This window comes from Sparus aurata, chromosome 3, assembly GCF_900880675.1.
Source record: "Sparus aurata chromosome 3, fSpaAur1.1, whole genome shotgun sequence".
Classification (NCBI taxonomy): Eukaryota; Metazoa; Chordata; class Actinopteri; order Spariformes; family Sparidae; genus Sparus; species Sparus aurata.
In genome coordinates this window covers 760,404-778,221 of record NC_044189.1, presented here as the reverse complement: position 1 = coordinate 778,221, position 17,818 = coordinate 760,404, and the positions used below count along the sequence as shown (strand labels likewise).

The 17,818-nt window shown below is 40.3% G+C and overlaps 1 protein-coding gene across 1 annotated transcript; it reads left to right on the top strand.

The window, feature by feature from the left end:
- The first annotated feature begins 1,758 nt into the window (after positions 1 to 1,758).
- On the top strand, positions 1,759 to 15,170 carry LOC115579208 (sodium- and chloride-dependent betaine transporter-like). Its single transcript, XM_030412767.1, has 14 exons — positions 1,759 to 1,895; positions 3,727 to 3,861; positions 7,505 to 7,642; positions 8,623 to 8,725; positions 9,400 to 9,532; positions 10,686 to 10,820; positions 10,920 to 11,023; positions 11,122 to 11,246; positions 12,122 to 12,234; positions 12,706 to 12,843; positions 12,930 to 13,032; positions 13,991 to 14,091; positions 14,760 to 14,930; positions 15,069 to 15,170. The coding sequence occupies exons 1-14, from the start codon at positions 1,766 to 1,768 to the stop codon at positions 15,168 to 15,170; spliced, it is 1,731 nt and encodes a 576-aa protein (XP_030268627.1). The 5' UTR covers positions 1,759 to 1,765.
- The last annotated feature ends 2,648 nt before the right edge of the window (positions 15,171 to 17,818 follow it).

The following is a 17,818-nucleotide window of genomic DNA, read 5'->3' as shown; positions in this document are numbered from 1 at the left end:
AGACTCTGGAACATACTTGTGTAATAATGAAGCAGCGGTGGAGCTGACGGTGATCCCATCAGGTAACATCCAGTTTCACACCGTTGGCCTCTGAGTTAGACAGTGTGAGCAGAATATGCAATAAACAATATGTTTCTCATTATCCAGGAACAACCAGATGCTCTGTTAAAGTAACAACCAGCATCGTTCTCAAATGCCCGTCTGAGTTCACTGGGTCACATGTTCCAACATGGACCAGACAGAAGAATGGAACAAACATCACTGTTTACCCTCAGAATATTGAAACACAGCACATGGCACACTTTCTCTATTCAACCGACAAAAAGACGTTGACCATAACACGAGTGCAGCATGTTGATGCTGGACAGTACTACTGTGATGGAAAACCTGTTGTGTACCTGGATGTGATGGAAGATGAGCAGTCTGACACCGACAGAGGTGAAGGACGAGGTATTTATACTTTACAGTGTGCTAAAACAGAAAACAATGCTAACAGGCACAAAATGTCTCCGATATGGTGAAAACATTGTTTCAAGTTGTGTAGGAAAATAAATGTATCAAAGAAACCCTGATGAACAAGAAGCTATGGGTCCTTTTTAAAAACATAACGTGAAAATAGAAAGAATTCTGCATCAAAATGTCTAAAAACTACCAGAGAATGTTGAGTTGATGGTGATTACGTAAATATGTAATTTAGTGCGGAAAAAGTAACTTTATCACTTTCCAGGATGTTTGGTGGGTCAGTATTTCAATCACTACACATTATAACAGCATCCATATGATTATAAACTGTCCGCGGGTTTAGATTGACAGGGGGACAAATGGGAACCATGACGTCATCATCATGACATGTACCGTCACGCCTCTTTAGGAGCCATAGCAACGGCTTTCTGTGTGAATTACACGGCGGTACAGCGGAGATGCTTCGCTCTGTGTGAATCACCATCGGTGGAGAATTGGCGAAACCAACTCTCCGGAGATAATGCGGAGACGCTGTGTAAAAAGGGCTAGTGACGTCTCTACAATAAGCTGGCGCCCTCTGCCGTTGCGGTCGTGTATCGACACCCAGTCAACTAACCGCATGTGTCAAAGGTTAGACCCCAGTTATAAGACGACCACACTTTTTCACATTATTTTTTATCGAAAAAAACCTTGTCCTATATTCGGGTCAATACGGTACTTTATCTCTAGCAGGCTTTCTATCTAAAGGGCTCTGGGCAAAGGTTTGTCCATTGGCCTCTTTGTGATCCAATGGCCTTATTTGCTACTAAAAGTGTGGTAAACCGAGGTGATCTCAAGTAAATTGGATCTTATTATCTATTATAATTAATAATCTTTTCTGATAATCATTAATTATCATTGATAACCAAATGTAACCCAGATATCTCTATTAATATTGCATGAAGCACAACAGCAGACCTGACTGTTTCCAGACAGATCAGGGGTCATATTCACCAACATTCTTAGCAGGTTTCAGAGCTCCTAATTTGCTTTGAAGTGATTCGGTCCATCAGGTGCCATACATGCAGTTGGTCCTGTTTTATTATGGTTCATGTTCAGTTCAGGGCACTACTGATTTGAAACCTCTACTCAGGACATGTGATGAAACGGTTAATCTAGAGACCTGCTATAAACAAACACCTCCTGAACTTACCACGCTTGCTCTTAGCCAAACAGCCAGTTCTGTTGATAGATTAGCAGAACACCAGGGTGACTGAGGTACTAATTGCCAGTAGTGATCAGGGACTGAGGACGTAACACAGAGATGGAGAAGAAAGATGAAAACAGGGAACAGTGGAGGAAGAAAAGGGAATATATTCTGGCAGCAGCAGGGAACGTGGTGGGCATTGGCAATGTGTGGAGATTCCCCTACCTGTGCTATAAAAACGGAGGAGGTGAGCTGGAACATAGTCCTTTCTATATTTTTTCTTTCCTCTCTTATTCAAATCTTTTTTTGTATTTCTTAGTATTCTAAGTGCTGTACTTATTGTATGTCTGTCTACCTGCTATTGTGACAAGTGAATTTCCCCACTGTGGGATGAATAAAAGTCTAAAGTCTAAAGAACAATATTTTACATGATTGTACCACTGATGAAAATCTTTCATGCAGTCTTTACAGGGAAAGGTAATCTTTCATCTGTTTCTTCATCACATCCACAGTCAATTAAGAAGCAGAACAGTTTTTATGGAATAAATGTAAATGTAGGATTTTCAACCTCAGGCATCTGTATCAGATGCCGCCTGGACCCCTTCAGGGTGACCTCGAGGAGGACCCAGAACACGCTGGAGTGATCCGCCTTGGGATCCTCCTGGAAGAGCTGGAGGCAGTGTCCGGGGAGAGGGAAGTCTGGGTGTCCCTGCTCAGACAGCTGCCCCCGCAACCCTGCCCCAGATAAGCAGAAGAAAATGGATGGATGGATGCTAATTTGGAAAGGATAGCATAGGACTTGCAGAGTAAGGAGTAAGGAGTCCTAGTTTAAGAGTTATTTGGGTAACTTCTCAATGCAACCTTGAGCAAGAAAGAGATAAAAGAAATGCACTCTTATGGGCAGGAAATGGACAGCATCAGAGACAAATCATAAGAATGATATATACTGTTTCAAACAGTGTTCTGGGACCTTATTTTCCTCTCAGAACAGCTTATTCATTCACTTATGGGGGAAAATAATGTATTATTTCCTTATTAATATTGTAAATATTAAAATTCTTAGTTTGGATTTCTTAAGATAACAACAAACATGAACATTCCAACAAAATGAAAAAGAACTTACTGTAAATGACACATGAGGGGTTATACACACATGGACAGTCATGGTGGTACATGTATTCAATGCTTTAGTAAAAGTACAAAGTATTATTCTGAATTGCAACTTGGGGTATTAGTTACCTTTTAACTGTTGATCATCTCTAGCAGGCTTTCTGTCTAAAGGGCTCTGGGCGAAGGTTTGTCCATATGTCCTGCCTCTTATTATTTATTATAATTAATAATTATCTCTGAAAACAAAGTATATAGTGCCCCTTTATTTAAGCTAACATCAGTTCATTTATTTCAAAGCTTATGAGTGAAACTTGGCTAACATGGCTTTGCAATTAAAACCATTGCTTGTTCCAGACAAGTAAACAGTTTGGTCGGTGTGATATCACGTTGTACCTGTTGTGGCGGTCCTCGCTGTCATGACACCCTGGACGAACGTCACCTCCAGCGCAAATAACTTATTCATTAAAGTAATTGTTGGAAATTGGAACCACACACAAAATAACAGCTATAATGAAATATATTAAACCACCAATTAAAACCACCAACCACTAACCAACTTCTTCCATCACTGTCGTTTTTGGGGAATACAAAGTCAGATGGTACCTCATTAGTATACACACATTATTAACAGCGTTTAGAGTGGTGGAACATCATCATACCCAGAAATAATAACATAGCTGTCTGCAAAGTACTTTGCAGGGATGCGCGCACACACACACACACACACACACACACAGGAAAAGTGGGTCTTCATCCTCAGGATCACACAGACGGCTCCTCATCCCGGCGCCAAAATATTTAAGAAGTGTCCCTGCATTTGCATTAAAATACAACACATATGATCAATGCATGAATATCACAATTAAATAAACATGTTATTAGGCATCATTTATCCAACTTTTAATGATTTCTGGTAAGAGGAAGTGTGGATGGCCTCCAAAAGTAATTGTTTGTTTCCGTCTGTGCAGGTGCCTTTCTGTTGCCCTACTGTATCTTCGCCTTGCTGTGTGGTGCGCCTGTCTTCCTGATGGAGACTGTGATTGGTCAGTTAATGCAGGAAGGCTCGGCTACCTGTTGGACAAAGCTCTGCCCACTGGCACAGGGTAATCACATTATTCCTGGTCACCTTTAAAGACAAAATGTCACAGCTCTGTGAGTCTGTGTATGGTTCTATATATGTTGAATGTATTGAGCATTTACAAGAAACAATTTGAAAGATGTCGATAGAATTTGAGAGTGGAGACAACCGCCTCGATGTCTATGTGTTGTGATGCAGAGATGTCTACTTGAATTAACATGCAAACAGCTGGTGGTGAACAGTCCTGTCTTATAACACCATTTCGTACAGAAAGTGCTAGTCAAATAGCTCAGACTTTGAGCTGGGAGACATTGCAGCTGTTAAGAGTAATAATGAACAAAATCAACTGTTAAGTTGTCAAATAGTCTTACTTCTATTTTACTTACTGAAGAGAAAAATACAACCATATACCTTCTGAATATAATTTTTCTCTTAGCAAACAACAAAGATGAACTTAATCACCGTCTTATGTCAAACTAGAGCTCTTTTCATTCATACTTGACATAAACATTCAGCACATTCTTGATTTCCCCTCTGTCATGTGCTGTCAAAGTGTATTAAAGATATTGCGGCAATTTCAATTAAATCCCAGTAGAGTTCCTTAACAAGTTTTCTCAACAGCAATTTAGTCTTTGTTGACTATTTAGTCTTCACTGCTGGAAGAGTAGAGAAACCAGCCTTGCATGTTGTGGCAAATGCCATCAAAACCTTCAAGGCTGGCGCAGGATGTGCTTGACATGACTTTGCCTTGGTCCAAAAATCTTTGGCTTTCGTTTGATCTGCAATTGCAGTGCTCGCTCAGATTACCAGTCAGTCAGCTGCTTCTGAACTGACAGCTGTGGGACGGGGAGGGAAACTTCAAATGGGTTATGAATCCACATCTGAGACGTGTCCGTGTTTAATCTGGAGTGGCGAAAGTAGGATATTGACTTAAACAGGAGTGGCATCAAGTACATATATGCAGGAGACACTGCTCACACACTACTTTGATATATATATGATAATTAATCACTGGTAATTAATCTTACACTCGTAAATGGGGCACCACCTCTGTGTTTAGTTCTTGGAATAATCCGGAGGAAATTATTCCAAACACCTAACTGTACCAGTTGGCTTGGACAGTTAGAGTCCATTCAAAATGAATTTATTCAGTCTCAATATTCTGAAGTAGTGACTTCACTGCACGTATCCATCAGTTCTCCACATTAAAATTAAGTTCCAGACAAAGACAAATGATTATATATGTTTATTGACTAAATAATTTGGGGTAAAATAAATGAAATGACAATTTTAGTCAAACAACATAACAGAAAAGGTAAAGACTGTAATTTGGAGAGTAATAAAGTTGTGTGACCATCGGTAGATGGTAAAGTTAAAGGGTCGGGTTATATACAGTATATATTAAATATTACAGGAGTAATTTTTAATACTAACGAGACACTAATCTTAATTCTCTTAAGTTCATAAGATAGAAGTTAGAAGTCAGAACCTAGACAGAAGTCAGAACTTTAGACACCACCCATTCTCATGTGTGTGGATCCAGCTGCATGAAGACGTTCAGCCTGTTTTGTCTGGGATTCAGGAGGCACTGAAGTTTGGTGTCCTTAGAGTTCTGGGTTGGACTACGGCACGGCGCGTTGGTCCAATAGCCAGAGGGAAGGCCGGTACTCTGTTGAGGAACTCTTGGTCCGAAGGCCCATCGGGGTTTCTGCCTTGGGAGCGCTGGGGGCAGAGTCGGTCTCAGCTGGGAGCACACAAAGTCTCTTTTGTTGGAGACTCCTTGCAAGGCCTCTGAAGCAGACAATGACTGCAATGCTCTTCATCAAATGATCACAATCTTGAAAAAGACTTTTCTTTTGTTGTTTCAAGTGGTGGTTCTTAATTTCTGATTCTGAAACTAATTCAACTTCTTCTGGATCAGGCGGTGATACTAAACGGTATATTAAAATCATTGTATTTAATGTTTTGAAATCGTGTTTAACCTTCCCAAAACCTTCACCATCTTAAAAGTTGAATTTTTGCCTTCGTGAAAAGATGCAACATGACAATGATCATTTATCATTCAAAAGAATTATAACCTGATTAAGACATGAAGCAATAAAGTATACAACATAAAACAATAAACTATACAATACACAGTAGGACAAAGGACTTATACATATTCCGTGTAGTTCTGTCTTAACAAAACATATCATACATTTAACTGGTAAATAACACAAGTATTACACAAGGAATAATGATCTGCAAGTCTCTCCCATCTTCACCAAGGGGAGGGGCTGGTTTCTGTTGACCTCAAACTCATGAAGTAATAAACTTCATTTGGGCTTGATAATAACATGGGAAAGATCTATTGTATGACCGTCTTACGCTATTTTGGAATCTGCTAAAATTAAGAAATTAAGATTGTAGTTTATTAGTTATTTAGGATGTATTTGAATTTGGATGAGGATAGAGACTGCAGTGGGATTCGAATGTCAGACCCAGGTACAACAACGGTCGTAAATTACAGTTGGACATGTGAGGTAGAAGAACACACAGATTAGGTTTCGCACCTTGCCTTCCCCCACTGGAGAATGTTCCAGAGGGAGAGAGATGTAGATGAGTAAGACATCTTAAATCACAACTGTGTCTGTGTTAGAAACCAGTTCTCTCTACTTCTGATGTGGAGAAAGAAGACTCTATCGTGTTTGACCTCGTTTGACCTGAGGAAAAGGGGTTCATCTTCTTTGGAGGGGAGGAAAAAGACCAAATGTGCTTAGTCATTGTAAATTACTAAAAGAAGGTCTCTGGTGATCTGTTTATAGCAAGAAAAACAATCGTCCCCCCTCTGTGGAGGAGAGAAGATCTGCCAGGTCAGGAGGTGGGGGGGCTTTCAGTCCCATATGCTGGAAAAAGGAGTCGATTTGGGTTAAAGGTAATCATGGATAAATGGGACCACTTTAAGATGCAGGGACAAAGGCTTGTGTTCCTACATTTATATTTAGGACATTTAGCAGAAGCTTTTGTCCAAATTGACTTACAGTTATTCATACATACTGATGGTGGTGGCTGCCGAGCAAGTTCCCGACCAGAACATCAGGAGCAGTTGTGTGTTCAGTGTCTTGCCCAAGGACACTTTGAGATGCAGACCAGTGGAATCAAACCAGCAATCTTCTGATAACAAGACACCGGCTCTTCCCCCGAGCCACCGCCGTCCCCCATCCACCTACAATGGAAAAACAATGATCTTTTCTGTAAACACGATGTCTACTTTGCTTACTGACATTACAGTCATTTCTTGCTCCCCTGTGTTAAAATATGAGAATAAATAGGTTTACCAATCACAAATAAAGAACTTCCATACTTTATTCCTCAGAGTCCTCAAAGAGAAACTGTACCACTCAAATTAGCTACATACAAAAAAAACTTTCAATCTACTTTTATTTAGCAGATTAGCTTGAACAAAGCTCACCAGTTCCACATTATAATGTTAAATGTATCTTCCAGGTCTACTTAACCACACAACAAATGCAATTTCACAACATTTACAAAGTATTCCAGTATCCAAATATGTTAAACACAAATCACAGTTTAGCATAGCCACAGCAAATGATTTACCTGAAAGTATTTGGGATGACTTATCGCAGTAAAGCTGAAACTGAGGTGTTTTGTGTGTCATCTCCCTCCAGGAACTGGCTTTTCTGTCATAATGGTCCAGCTGTATGCCAGACTATACAGCATCGTTCTGGCCTGGGCGCTCCTCTACCTCATCTACTGTTTCAGAGACCCTCTGCCCTGGACCACCTGCAGCAATCCATGGAACACAGGTCGGTGTCAGATCAGAGCGGGCAGCAGATTACATAGCTACCAGACATGCACCCCTTTACATTAATGTCATGACTACATGTTGGCATCATCTCCAAACATTAACTAATCACCTTTATGCAGAAGTTGTGATGGCAGTCTCTCTGATATTAATGTGTCACTTTCAACACAGCACAAGTCTTAGTTAAATGCTGTCAAACGCCTACAGGCTGCAGCAGCACGAGGTAAAGCATGCAGAGAGAAATGCATGCAGTGTACCACGTTCTGAGATCACTGTCATAAATATAACATTTCAATCTAAATCTCTTTTGCATAAAGACAGTAAAGTTACTGTGGCCCAGACTTGGTATTTCCTACGGAAGCCCTAAACGGCCATGCGTTAATACATTTTATTTCCTCGGTTTTACCGAGATAACGGAACAATTTTCGAGATCTTGAGATAACGAAACTTTGTTTTTCTGAGATAAAGAGTTGTATTAAATATCTTGAATATGAATATTATTAACTCAAATTGTTACTATGAGGGAAATCTGTAGGCTCAGTTGTTGTCAGCTGACATCACCAGTTCAATCACCTCTTGCACAACACAATTAGCACCTCACTTCCCCCAGCAGGACTGACAGTGGCCGACTGAAGAGACAATACCAGATATGGGTGTGTGTGTGAATGTGAATGTGTGTATGCATGTGTAAGTGGTGTGCATGTGTTTGTATATGAAAAGGAGGTAGACAATGTACAGTGTAACAGTAATGTTGACTTGGGGTGGAAACCTTAAAACAGCCATTTATTTACATTGACAATCCAATAGAAAGACCAGAAAGACACGTCTCAAGTCTGCTAAATGTCAATGCTGTAGCAAGAAAAGGGAACAGATTACATATTTTTTCCTTCTGAATCTTAATCGTACAAGTCCAGTCTATAATCATTCTGATGAGCATTTCAGTCACATGATATTAAGATTGATTTGCCTTCCCATCAACAGACAGATGTGTGGAGCTCACCTCTGCAAACAGGACTGCAGTCAACAGTGGCAACCTGACAGCAAACTGGACATCACACAAGTCTTCAGTCTCTGAGTTCTGGGAGTGAGTTAAAGTTATAATCAGTCCTTCTGCAAAATGCTTTTTTTTTGTGATTGTTGTGGGCAAAAATCCTTGATTATGAGGCTCATTTTCTTTAAAAAATGCAATGGAATATGGAGGATATTTATGCAACTTCATGCGCTGAAATTGTGGGAACTTGCAAAAACTGCGGTTGTGATTCCCTCAATACTCTGTTCTCACGAGGCTACTTCCTCAATGTAAAGAGTCGTTTCTATTGACTTCCTATGTAACAGCATACTACATCACAGAAAGTGCTGGGAATTATTAAGTTCTCATCTTGTTTTATTAACCTAACCTATTCATACTTTTATAAGCTTTAATCTTGTAGGCTACTGACCTTGACTCTTTCAGCCCTAGAAACTGTTTTGGAAGTTGATGCCAACAAATAATTTGCCTCCACTGTCATGTAACACACCTCGATGTTTTGCACTTTTGTTGGCAAATGTGAGTGATTTTCATAAATGTGCGGACTTTGTTAAATTATGCGATCGCATAATGGCGTTTTTCTGGAGGGTATGCATAATAAACTAGTACTTCAATTGAGTGGTGCTATAGTTGTTAACTCAGTTCACCTCATTTGGTGACTTGTAAAAAGGAGTGTTACCAGTAATTCTTCATGCATGTGACATCACTGACTGTCTGGAGTGTCGACTCAGGAGAGGAGTGCTGTCCATGTCGAGGGGAATCGAGGAGGTGGGTTCAGTCCAGTGGGAGCTGCTGCTGTGTCTCCTGGCCAGCTGGGTCATCTGCTACTTCTGCATCTGGAAAGGAGTCCGCTCCACAGGAAAGGTCTGGACCAACCACACACTGTAGTTTAAATCTAACTTGGGTAAATTCAATTTTTACATTTTATTTTAACTACACATACATGGGCCCAAAATACACACAGAGACATGGCTGTCACATAGAATTTAGGAGTTAGGTACCTAGCTCATGGGCACCTCAGCAGTGACTAGCACCTTTGCATCAAGAAAGAAAAAAGTAAGGCTGTAAAGTGAGTTTGTTGAGGTCTTTGATACAAACATGCAGACAGCTCCCTCTGTCGGAATCATCGTAAACAGCAGTAGATCAGGAGGTCTCTGATTTTTGTCACTTGTTTGTGTGCTCACTGTTTTTATTTTATTCTAAGTAAATAGAAAATTCTTTAATGTTTGTGCCTCATTTGCATTCTGATGTACTTTTAATTTATCGCTTGTTTCTTTCTTCAGTTTTTATTTGGAGTGATATTTTTGACTGAACATTGATTATGAAAATGACTTTGATGTGTCACGCAGTTGAGGGAAACAGGATGTGGACCCAAATGCAGTTACTCAGACAGGAGGCAGGATCAGGGAGAAACACAAAGCTAACTTTATTTTCAAAGCTGAATGATACAAAAAACCAAGGAGACAGACAAAAGGGGACACAAAGCAAAGTAGCAACCAAGGCTAAAGCAGCTAAACAAAGTGCAAACAAAAGCAAATTTCTAATCAAAAATGCAAGAATTAAAATCCAAAAAACACATACCACTGGCAGACTAGAGACATGCAAGGAAACACTAGGAACTCAAGAAGGACATCACTCAAACACAAACACCAGACCAAAGCAATGAAGGGACAAAGACACGAGGGAAAGCAGAGGCTAAATACACAGACACTAACGATGAGACGAGGAACAGGTGAGGAGAGAGAGGAGCGAGGAGGCAAGGTGAGGTAACGAGGAGGGAAGCACAGAGGAGAAAACACTGACAGACAGAGGGAGACAAACATGCACAGAGGGAGGAACACAGGAGACACCTAAGAAATGGAAATCAAATACAAGACACCATAAAACACAGAACCATGACACGATGCAGTAGGGCGCCAGCTAGAGTCTTGCCTCGGAGCACCAAATTGGTGTTTCTAGAACCTAATGCAGTGATTGTATATGGCTAGCTATATGCTGAATAACACTTATATTTCAGGTGGTGTATTTCACGGCTGTGTTTCCCTATGTGATGCTGGCCGTCCTGCTGGTTCGGGGGTTGACCCTGCCAGGAGCCCTGCAGGGCGTCAAATACTACCTGTATCCAGATCCTTCTCGTCTGGCAGACCTCCAGGTGAGACACCTTGGACAAATTGTTTGTGAAGTGGTGTATAAGGTGAGGGGTTTTTTATTATTTACGATGAAATGTAAGTGTCACACCTTTGTTGATTAGGTGTGGCTGGAGGCTTGTACTCAGGTATTATTCTCATACGGTGTTGCATCAGGAGCCATGATCACATTGGGCAGCTACAACAAAGTCAAAAACAACTGTTACAGGTGAGTCATGTGATCAGTAGTTCCACTGACACGAGCTAACGCCAAGCTTTTTTTGTAATGCTGTGTGTGTGTGTGTGTGTCTGTGTGTGTGTGTGCAGGGACAGTCTGTGGTTGTGTGCGCTCAACAGTTGCACCAGCTTTGTTGCAGGCTTCGCAGTCTTCTCTTCTCTGGGCTTCATGGCCCACGAACAGGGAATGCCCATCAACATGGTGGTCGAGTCAGGTATGAAGACCAACGCTGCTTTCTGTCAAAAATGCAACCAAGGCTTTTTTTGTGATTGTATATGAGTCAAACCTTCGTGTAAAAGCATAATTACGATGAAAGAGGCACTTTTAAGATTTACCGGAGTTTAGTTTTCGGGTCAAACAAAAATCTACACATGAACACGAGCATTGAGAACATTGTTTGTGTACACAGAGTTTACTAAAAAGAAGGTTTTTGGACGGCTCACATTAGCAGTAGCATCTCCGGCGCACCACAAAAAAAAACAGTCAAAACATTGTAGAAACAGCAAGTTAAGTTAAGTTAAGGGAAAAGAGGAGTGCCTGGTGTGACTTTCTGTTGAGTGAGACAGAGTTTACTAAAAAGTTTTCGGACAACTCACGTTAGCAGTAGCACCTCCGGCGCTGCTATCGTACGAGTGCACGTAGCACTCCCATTGAAAACAAGCTTGCCTGAAAACAAAACTACGGTAAATCTTAAAAGTACCTCTTTCGTCGTAATTATGCTTTTACATGAAGGTTTAACTAGATTTACAAATAAAGCCTTGGTTGCTTTTTGGCGAGAGTTTCACTATAATGTGTCGTCAAGAGCCAATATTAGATTACTTATGGGGGGGAAATGTATCGCAGAATGGGCCACTTCATGATGTCACGTTAAGAGGTAAGTCATCAACACCACTACGAAGCATGTTCTAATATTTCAAAGGGTACATCTTCACAATAGAATTCACAAAACAACAGGAACTTCCTAGTGCAGAATTTACAGAACTTAATCTATCTTCTAGAGCTGGTCCCTACACAAGTCTGCAGGAGAATAAACAAAAATCTATGGCAAGTGGAGAGGACAACTACTGAAATGTCCCCTCGATCCTGCAGGTCCCGGGCTGGCTTTCATCGCTTTTCCTCAAGCTGTAACCATGATGCCTCTTCCTCAGCTGTGGGCTGCCTGTTTCTTCATTATGCTCTTTCTGTTGGGACTCGACACAGTGGTAAGACGAAGAAGACTCACCAAATAGACCAACTGCTGGTGACCTGCACAATATTCATTTAATATACGAAGATATGCTAGTTCAGTGAACAACAACGGCAGAATTTTTTGGAACATGTTGCAGGCATCCAATTCAAAATGAGTGAATGTTTGCAAAAAACAGTAAAGTTTATCAGTTCGAGCATTAAATATCTTGTCTTTGTAGTGTATTCAATTGGATATAAGTTGAAAAGGATTTGCAAATCATTGTATTCTGTTTATTTACATTTTACACAACGTCCCAACTTCATTGGAGCTGGGGTTTGTAACTATAACAGCAAACGCATCAATACCTCTGAGAAAACAGACCACAGATATAAATAATTATATCTCCGATATCAAATACTGAGTGAAGTTTAGAGAGATTGAAGAGCAGACATCAGTCAGTAGCAGGCCTCTCCACACTACATGTTTGATAAAGTTGTTTTCTTAGTTTGCAGGTTTGGAGACTCTAACATCGTCAGTGATTGACATGTTCCCAGGACAGATGCGTCGACCCTGGCGCAGAGAAATCTTCCTCATCTTCTTCTGCTCTTTCTGCTTCCTCATACAGATCTCACTCACCACTCAGGTACTACTCACCTGTGAAATCAAACTCATCAGCTAACATTCAACATATTCTCATACCAAAGGAGCAATTTCTTCTGCATTGTCCAGGGAGGAGTGTACCTGTTCCAGCTGTTTGACTACTATGGTTCTAATGGAGCATGTCTCTTATTTGTGTGCCTGGTCGAGTGTGTTGCTGTCGGCTGGGCCTTTGGTAAGTGGTGTGAACATGATGTTGCAATTATTCTGTAATTTACTAGACATAATTGTACTATCCATTTATCGTTCCCCAGTGTCAAGGGTGCAGATTTCAACGCAGTATCCTCACAATTATGTTCATATTCGATTGTTCTACACCTCACAATTTACGAGCTCAACAGTGAGGTTCCCGAAGTGAAAATGCCATTCATATTCTGAACAGAGAATTTTTTTTATTATTGGCCATAATGTCGTAACCATCCAAAGTAGACTCACCACGAGTTAACAGATTGTGAAACGATGGTATATTATCCTGTAGAAGCCACAAGTCTGTATGATATCAACCTTGTTTTAAGAAAAACATGTTTTATTCGCGATGTCATGGACAAATACGACACTACCCCACAATCCTATAGTGTAACAGCAATGTCTCTGATTGGTGGATCTCGCTGTTACCATGGAAATGTTTACCGAACCTGTGAATTTCATGTTCGCTAGTTACTGCTACCACTGAAGTCTACGATTGTTTACCACAGAGCTGCCATGATGTCACTTTTTGACCTACTGCGTTTTTTTGGAGATGAGGAGAAGCGTTTGAAAGGGTTCACCTGAACATGAAATTTGCGGGTTCGGTAAACATTTCCATGGTAACAGCGAGCTCCACCAATCGCAGACGTCGCTGTTACATTCGCAATGGTTTATGGGATGAGTAGTTCCTTTACTCTTAAGATAATTATGTACACAGTCTTGTATCTTTTGATTTTTTCCCAGTTTTCCAACATTTTTTTGGGGCCAAATTAAATGTTTTATGGTCACGATTGACCTCGTATTTTATTGGCTTGGTTCCAGGCTTAAAACTCTTTGATATAAGGAGTCAAAAGGCGACTACAGGCCAAATCTGACCTAAACCATGCTTCAGCACCAAGAGGTCCGGTTATTTAGATTGTTACTAACAAACTGTCATGATCCTGCAGGAGCTGACCGGATGTGTGACATGGTTGAAGATATGACAGGACAGAGACCGTGGCTTATTTTCAAACTGTGCTGGCGTTACATCACCCCTCTGATCTGTACGGTGAGTTTCAAACACACACACACACACACACACAGCAGAAATGGAATTGAATTAAGACAACTGGCCACTACCAGCAATAAGAAGGTGAATAGTGTCTCTGCCAGGCCAATCTGCCCCCTGTCAACCCAATCAACCCTAACCCCCCCCCCCCTTAAAGGTCAAAATGACAACATTTTTAGTATATCATGTCCCAGTATATCATTTAGTATATATTAGAGGTGGATTTCATAGTTCGATGTCGAGATTCAGTTGCCGTCGGTCAGTTCAGCAGGAAGAATCGTTAATATCATTTTTTTGTTCAGTCGTGCTTCCGGTACAACGTCATTTAGCGGTGAATCATGAAATGCACAGTTCTCAGCTCCTCATTCTCAAACGATCGCTAGGAACGTTTGCTACTTTCAAATTAAAAGACCCCCCGCTAAGAACCCAGTTCTAAACTCCAATGGGGTGCAATGTAAAGCTCTTATTTTGAAGACAAATTCGTTGTCACTGTTCACAGCCCAACTTCCTGCTTCACGTCACATGTTTACGCCTACCCCAGTGGTGGCTTTTGGAAAAGGAGGAATATAAGGCACATTGCCACCCTTACCTTGGAGCAAATGTGACACCTTTTCTATCTAAAAAGGGTTAGTGTTACAGCCTGTTTGTTCCTCTGCTTTTTCTTTAAGGTTTGCTTCATCTGCTCATTTCTGGACTCTCAGCCTCTTACATCCAGTGGGGGCCATGTGTACCCAGACTGGGCCTACAGACTGGGCTGGGTCATCACAATATCACCTGTGGTTCCAGTACCCATCTGGGCTGTCGTCAAGATGTGTCTCACTGAGGGCACCTTCAGGCAGGTAAGAGCACCAAAACACCCCGCTTAATATCTGTACTCTGATTTACTTCTTAAGTAAGTCATATTGCCATCAGTAATAAAAAAACATTATATGAAATTGTTTATCATTCGTTCCTCTAATTATCCTTTTGTCCATCAGCGACTGACGGTCCTGTGGCATCCTGGTAAACATCCTGTCATTCCCAAGAGTGTCGAAGAACGGTCCCTAAATGAAACAGAGATGATCTCAGAGTCAATATGAAACAACGTATGACAGCCCAAAGAAGAACATGTTACTGAAGGCACACGGGGAGTTCTTCGTCATGTTTCCATTAAGTGTTGTATAAAACATTGAGGATTAGTAGACGTGTGCATTTCCTTCCTCTTGCTGCCGCCATCTTGTCTCGGGATACTGGCCTCTACAATTAGTAAGTAGGGTATACCAGACTGCTTTTTGAGGTTTTAATGACAGAAATGTCAGAACATAGCAACAATAATTCTCAAATTTAACAGTAAGTTACCATCCTGATACTAAATTAACCTAGCTGTTGGTCAGGTAAAGAATAAAAAGTTTGATTTCTATGTAAGTATTATATCACTTGGGTGCTGAATATGATACGTGTCAATCAGCTATGTAGTTGTATGTGTTATTAAATGATCTACTTAAAGTGTTCCTTCATAACTCTGCACAACCCAGCTGAGGGAAGCCATTTTATATAAGAAGAATAGAGAGTACTTACAAACTAATTACACAGGGACCATCTCAAATACTGAATTATAGAAATGTTACTGTCACTTTTTACATATCAATGTATTTTTGAATGGAACTGGACCACATTATCTATCTATCTATCTATCTATCTATCTATCTATCTGTGTAGGATAGTATGTGGTCCTGACATGGGCAGCACCATAAATATATAATGTAGGAGACACTGCTCACACACTATTTTGATATATATATGATTATTAATCACTGGAAATTAATATTACACTCGTAAAATGGGGCACCACCTCCTTGTTTAGTTATTGGAATAATCCGGAGGACATTATTCCAAACCCCTAACTGTACCAGTTGGCTTGGACAGTTAGAGTCCATTCAAAATCAATTTATTCAGTCTCAATATTCTGAAGTAGTGACTTCTTTGCACGTATCCATCGGTTCTCCACATTATAATTAAGTTCCAGACAAAGACAAACGATTATATGTTTATTGACTAAATAATTTGGGGTAAAATAAAAGACATGACAATTTTAGACGAACAACAGATAACAGAAAACGTAAAGACTGTAATTAGGAGAGTAATAAAGTCGTGTGACCGTCGGTAGATGGTAAAGTTAAAGGGTTGGGTTATATATATTAAATATTACGGGAGTAATTCTTAATACTATGAGACCCTAATCTTAATTCTCTTAAGCTCATAAAATAGAAGTTAGAACTTAGACAGAAGTCAGAACTTTGACAGAAGTCAGAACTTTCTCTCATTCTCACGTGTGTGGATCCAGCTGCATGAAGACGTTCAGCCGGTTTTTTCTGGGAGTCAGGAGGCACTGAAGTTTGGTGTTCTTGAGAGTTCTGGGTTGGACTACGGCACGGCGCGTCGGTCCAGTAGCCAGAAGGAAGGCCGGTACTCTGTTGAGGAACTCTTGGTCCGAAGGCCAAGCGGGGTTTCCGCCTTGGGACTCGGCTGGGAGCACACAAAGTCTCTTTCGTTGGCCTCTTTGCAAGGCTTGCAACGTTCTTCATCAGATGATCACAGTCTTGAAAAAGACTTTTCTTGGTGGTTTCAAATAGTGGTACTCAAGTTCTGATCCTGAAACTAATTCAACTTCTTCTGAATCAGGCGGTGATACTTTAACAGTATAAAATCAAAAAAGAAAAGAATTTGTTCTATTAAAAACTTGAATAAAAGTAGAGTACTTAAAGTAGGGATTCAATTCGCTTGTCTTAGAGCTTGTTGCAAAAATAAAAGTAAAGATTACTTTAGAAATAAAAATAAAATAAAAATGAAAAAACAAAGAAGAGAAGAGAGAAGAAGGAGAAAAAGCAGGGGGAGAAGAGGACAGGGAGAAAAGAGTGTCCAGAGAAGGAGAGAGAGCAAGAAGAGGGAGAGTGTCTGTTTTATGACCTGTAGCAGGGTGAACGGGAGCCGGCTGACAGTGTCACACCTCATGTGATCTGCGTTTAGGCTCCCAAAAGTTAATTTAACTATACTATTTGTATTTAACATTTCGAAATCGTGTTTTAACCTTCACAAAACTTCACCATCTTAAAAGTCGAATTTTTGCCTTCGTGAAAAGATGCAACATGATAATAATCAATTGTCATTCAAAAGAATTATAACCTGATTAAGACATGAAGCACTTAAGTATACAACATATGATAATAAAGTATACAATACACAGTAGAACCAAGGACTTATACATATTCCTTGTAGTTCTATCTTTAACAAAACATATCAGACATTTAACTGGTAAATAATACAAGTATTACCGAAGGAATGATGATCTTCAAATCTCTCCTCCATCGACAAAGGGGAGGGGGTTTCTGTTGACCTCAAACTTATTGAGTAATAAACTTCATTTGGCTTCACAATAACATAAGAAAGATCTGTTGAATGACCTTCTTACTCTATTTCGGGATCCGTTAAATTTAAGAAATTGAGATGTAGTTTATTTGTTATTTAGGACTTTTGGGTGAGAACAGAAGACTGAAAGGGGGATTGGTATGTCAGACCCAGGAACAACAACGGTCTTAATAACAGTTGGACATGTGAGGAGAAGAACACACAGATTAGGTTTCCCATTAAGCCTTCCCCCACTGGAGACTGTTCCAGAGGAAGAGACACGTAGCTTAGTAAAACATCTTAAATCACCACATCTATGTTAGAAACCAGTCCTTCTTCCTTT